The following is a 5220-nucleotide window of genomic DNA, read 5'->3' on the forward strand; positions in this document are numbered from 1 at the left end:
CTATCCTTTTTTTACCCTTATCTGATAACAAACATCCCTCAGTTGGCAGTCTACATCTCTGTTGGGTTCAATAATTTATTGCAGTGTCTTCAAAGAACTTACAAGCAATGTTCATGATTATGGAATTTCTTAAGGAAGCTAACAGGTTACATAATGTTAAGGATACAGGTTTTTTGGTCTGCATTGCCTCTTCTCACCCATGCTGGTAGGCCTCTCTTTCTTAGTGTTGTACCTCTGTTCTCTACCTCATGAGCTCAGCACTGCTCCTTTGCTATGTCTTCTGTTCTCAGTCCCTTGGCCTCTGATTCTTTAGGTGCCTCCACTACTTCAGGCAAGGATCTTACATGGGCTCCACTGGTGCTTCAATCTTGATTAACATGGAATTTTTCTGTCTGCATCTGTGACAGTTCACTCTTATATACCCAGTGCAATGGAAAAACCAACAAATCCCCTCATTTAGCATTTCACATACCCTATTTGCTTGATACTGGCCTAGAATTTGGTGGGAGTTACAAAGACATGAATAGAAAAGCCATTCCAAGTAATTTCACTTCAACACAGCTGCCCTCACACTCTCCACCACTACAGGTACTCTTTCAAGGAAAAACAGCATGCCTTACTGTAACACCTCTCCCTTATGGAAAGGGGAGAGAGTTACCATTGCATCATTGCTTACATTATATAGCTATTAAACCACTGCCTTAATCTTTTAGGAAAACAGTCGATTGCAGAAGGAGATCTTTGAAGTTGTGGAAAAGTACTCAGATTCAGAGAAGCTGGTGCTGAAACTGCAGAATGACCTTGAGTTTGTGCTAAAGGACAAGGCAAGTGCTTCTGCTTATTCTGAGTCTTTCAACTAGAATGGTCAGTAGTGAGTGGGGGCCATGTCTTTAAAATGATACTTGGGTGATAAAACGTTGGTTTTTTTCCTTATTAAAATCCTGTAATGGAGAGAAATCAATATAATGTCTTTCTCTTTCCCCTTTTCATGACGTCACTGTGACTTAGTGCTACCCAGCATAGTATGGCCTCTGTAATGATAAAGCCAGGATCCACTAATAGTACTTGGTATTAGTAAGGTTCTTAGTGGTCAGACAGGCCAAAGGAGTGCTTAGAGCTTGGTACCATCATATGTCACCTACCCTAAGCAAGTTGCCGGGAAGGGAGAAGATGCACCAGGGACAAGGCCGAAGTACATCCCAACTACCATGGGCTCCAGACCCTAAGAAAATTCTATTAGTGGCAAGACCTTTTAAACAAGGTTGAAAGTAGGTAGACTGAATGCTTTTTTCTAGAGTTACTGGAGGGTGGAAGTTAGGTTCCCAGAAGGAAAGTGAGGAGGTGGCCCCCAGGAACCTGGCCCAAGAGGCCTGCCCTGTCTTACCATTCTCGCATTGTTGCTTTCTTTCTGGGTCTGACATCAGCTGGAACCAGACGGCATTGCACTCTTCTCTCAAGAACAGTTCATGGAGATCCTGAAGGAGTATGAATTCAAGTGCAGGGTATGTGCTAGGGAAGTTTGGTGTGGTTGGGCAGGTGGGGTTTCCCTCACCATCCTCAGCTCTACTGTACTCACCCTTTTGACTATTGTGAGCAGTCACATGTTAATCTTGTATTGGGTCTTACATGCCAGCATTTTGGTTGTTGGTACCCAAGCCTTCACCTTTGCTCATTCCCACCCTCTTCCCCAACCAATTCTACAGTGGGGCAGGGTCAAAGCTTATGATGGGGAGCTTAGGGTTTTCTCTAATAACATGATCCTCTGGCTGCAGCAGCAGGTCTCTAGACCTCTTGTGCAAAAAAAAAGCAAACAAAAAACCTCTACTTCTTGTCTCATTGTACCTGCCAAGAGGGTGGTGTTCAACCATCAGAATGGCCAGAACTGTGGGTGATCAGTGTCTGTGTAGATCAACCTACGTGATGGCTATGAGAGTGGTCTGAGGTTTGATCAGGCCATGTTCAGGGCCTTCTCATGGAGGTTGAAAGAGGGGACCACTGAGAGTATTTTCATGAAGAGACTGGCCTTCTACTTTTAGCCTTGATTCTGCTGAAAGGCCTCAATTTTTTTTTTTTTTTTACATGCTATAAGTGTGTGATATATTTTTTTTTAACATTTTATTAGGAGGTCATACAACTGTTATCGCAATCCATACACACATCAATTGTGTAAAGCGCATTTGTGCATCATTCTCAAAACATTTTCTCTCCACTTAAACCCCCAACATTAGGTCCTCATTTTTCCCCTCCCTCCCTGCTCCCCCCTCCCTCATGAGCCCTTGATAGTTTATAAATGGGTATTTTGTGATATCTTGCCCTGTCCAACGTCTCCCTTCACCCACTTTTCGGTTGTCTGTCCCCCAGGGCGGAGGTCACACACAGTTCCATGCAATCGGTTCCCTCTTTCCTACCCATTCTCCCTTTACCCTCCCTGCTTTGCCACTCACACCACTGGTCCTATAGGACTCATCCGTCCTGGATTCCCTGTATTTTCAGTTCCTATCTGTACCAGTGTATCTCCTCTGGTCTAGCCTGACTTGCAAGATCGAATTCAAGTCATGGTAGTGGGAGCGGGAAGGAAACATTTAGGAACTAGAGGAAAGTTGTATTTCTCATCATTGTTACATCGCACCCTGACTGGCTCGTCTCCTCCCCGAGACCCCTCTGCAAGGGGATCTCCAGTGGCCTACTAATGGGCTTTGGGTCTCCACTCCGCACTCCCCCCATCATTCACTATGGTAAGATGTCTACTTGCTGCATGTGGAAGGTCAACTTGGTATCTAAAAGTGGGCTCAGGTTATAGCCACAAAAATGTCCCAAGAATCTAGGCCGAGTGCTCCAGACTTGACCGCTGCTATTCTTCTACTGTATATCTTTATTTTTTTTTTTAATATCTTTCTTTAAAAACAAAGTTGTTATGTGGTTTTTTTTTAACCATTTTATTGGGGGCTCTTACAACGCCTTACAATCCATACAGCAATTGTATCCGACATATTCATACATATATTCCATCGTTCTTTTCTAGACATTTACTTTCCATTGAGCCCTTGGGATCAGCTCCTCTTTTTTTCTCTCCCTTCCCGCCCCCCCACCCCTCTCAACCCTTGTGGCCCCTTGATAGTTTGTAGATTGTTAATTATTTTCTAATCTCACACCGACTGATGTCTCCCTTTCCCTCTGCTTTCTGTTGTTCTTCCCCCTGGATGTGGGTGTGTGGTTATGTGCCATTCATTGTGATTGGTGTCGCCCTCCCTCCCCACCCCTCCTTCCCTTTCTTCTACCCTTTTGGTATCTCTATTCCCATTCCTGTTCCTGGGTTCCATAGGTTGTGAGTTTTATCTCTTTCCTATACCTATGTACACGCTCCTGTCTAGTCTACATTGGGAAGTGGCACTGGGGTCATGATAGTGGGGACTGAGAAATTGTTGAATTCATTGGAGTACAGTCCTTCATAATACTGTGCAATTATCCTTTTGATTTCATTTGGGTTCATTGTAATGTCCCGTTTCATTCCTCAACCTTGCTATTGAAATTTATTCCTTCCTTTCTTTGGTTAGGTTTGTCCATGGTTGATTCTGTTAATCCTTTCAAAGAACCAACTTTTAGGTGCATTTATTTTTTCCATAATTTTCTTTTTTGTCCCTCTCATGAATCTCAGCCCTTTTTATTTATTTTCTTTTGCGATTAGTAGGATTATTTTGATGACTGCTGTAATTGCTGTAAGTTTTGTGTCAGCATATCAATCATAAGTCTCTTCCTTTTTCTTTTTCTTTTTTTATTCGAGTCTCTTCCTTTTTCATGTGTTCACATATTGCTATCAAACTTTCTCTGATAGAAACCATGCTGTGCCTCAAAGGTTTAGGTACATCGTATTCTCATTCTCATTGGTTTCTAGAAATTTTCTAATTTCATATCTTTCTGAGCCAGTAACCACTCCTTTTGCAATAGTTATTTGTCTTCCAATTTTTTCCCTTGTTTTCTTCATCATCCTTTTGTTGATTTTCAGCCTATGTGACAGTGGTCAGAGAGAGAAGTCTGTATGATCTCTATATGTTTGAATTTACACAGATTCAACTTGTGTCTCAGCATGTGGTTTATCTTTGAGTATATGCCATGTGGGCTTGAAAAGAATATTAATTTTTATTTTTGTATTTTGGTGGAGAGTTCTGAAAATATCTATCAGGTCAAGTCTTTTAATCATAATGTTTAGATCTTTAGCCTCCTTGTTAAGCTTCTTTCCTTGTGATCTTTCTCGGCGAGTGGTGCATTAAAGTCACCTACTATAATTGTTAGCCTATGGTTTCTTTTATCATCTCTTGGAGTGTTTGACAAATTTCGTGGAACTTTCGTTGGACACGTATATATTTATTATGCTCACTGGTTCTTCATCTACTATTCCCTTGAGTATTATATAGTGTTCCACACCCACACCCACCCACCCTTTATGTTTTGTTATGGCTTGTACCTTGGGAACTATTTTGCAATCCGAGTTTAGGATCGCTACCCTTCCTTTTTTGAATTGCCATTTGCTTGGTATGTTTTTCTCCAGCCTTTGATTCTCAGCCTATTTTTGTCTGTAATCTTGAGCTATGTCTCCTGTAGGGAGCAGATCAAGGGGTTGTGTTTTCTAAGTCAGGCTGCTAGCCTCTGCCTTTTATTGGCTGAGTTCTGGCCATTGATACTCAGGGTTATTACATCCAGCTGTGGACTCTGTGATGTCACCTTGTACCTTTTGTGTTGAGTGATTTCCACCTCCCTTTCTTATCAGTGTATTGTGCATGTGTGTGTGGTTTATTCTGCCCTTCTTTCCACCCTTGAGCCAGTACTATCTTGGGGGCTCTTCTCTTTGTTCCCCTCTAGGTGGAGTTGTTTTATGTGGCAGTCTCTTGTTTGTGCTTGGTGAGTGATGTTTTTCTGCCCATACTGGTTCGGTAAGGATCTTTTGTAGGGCTAGTTTCTTTTAACATAGTCTTTGAGTTTTTCCTGTCTGGGAAGGCTCTAACTTCTCCATCTATCTTGATAGATAATTTGACTGGATAGAGTATTCTTGGGTTTGCATATTTTCTTCAATTTTTGGCTTTATAAGTGACTACTTCTTTTTTCCCTAGATGCTCTTATGATTCTCTCCTTTCTTTTATTGCTTCCCTATATTCTGTACAACTCCAAGCAGCATTCTGAAGATTTCTTTCTGTTTGCAGATCAATGTCTCCTTCTACTACTCAT

The 5220-nt window shown here is 41.8% G+C and overlaps 1 protein-coding gene across 1 annotated transcript in view; it reads left to right on the forward strand.

Moving 5' to 3' along the window:
• NINL (ninein like) overlaps nucleotides 1–5220 on the forward strand; it is a 176272-nt gene that overhangs the window by 81174 nt on the left and 89878 nt on the right. Inside the window, exons 11-12 of the mRNA XM_045283532.1 lie at nucleotides 714–824; nucleotides 1425–1502. Of these exons, the coding sequence (XP_045139467.1) occupies nucleotides 714–824; nucleotides 1425–1502 (189 nt within the window). The remainder of the gene's footprint in view (nucleotides 1–713; nucleotides 825–1424; nucleotides 1503–5220) is intronic.

Source organism: Echinops telfairi, unplaced genomic scaffold (genome assembly GCF_000313985.2).
Source record: "Echinops telfairi isolate 266 unplaced genomic scaffold, ASM31398v2 ScPeMD7_7462;HRSCAF=8500, whole genome shotgun sequence".
Classification (NCBI taxonomy): Eukaryota; Metazoa; Chordata; class Mammalia; order Afrosoricida; family Tenrecidae; genus Echinops; species Echinops telfairi.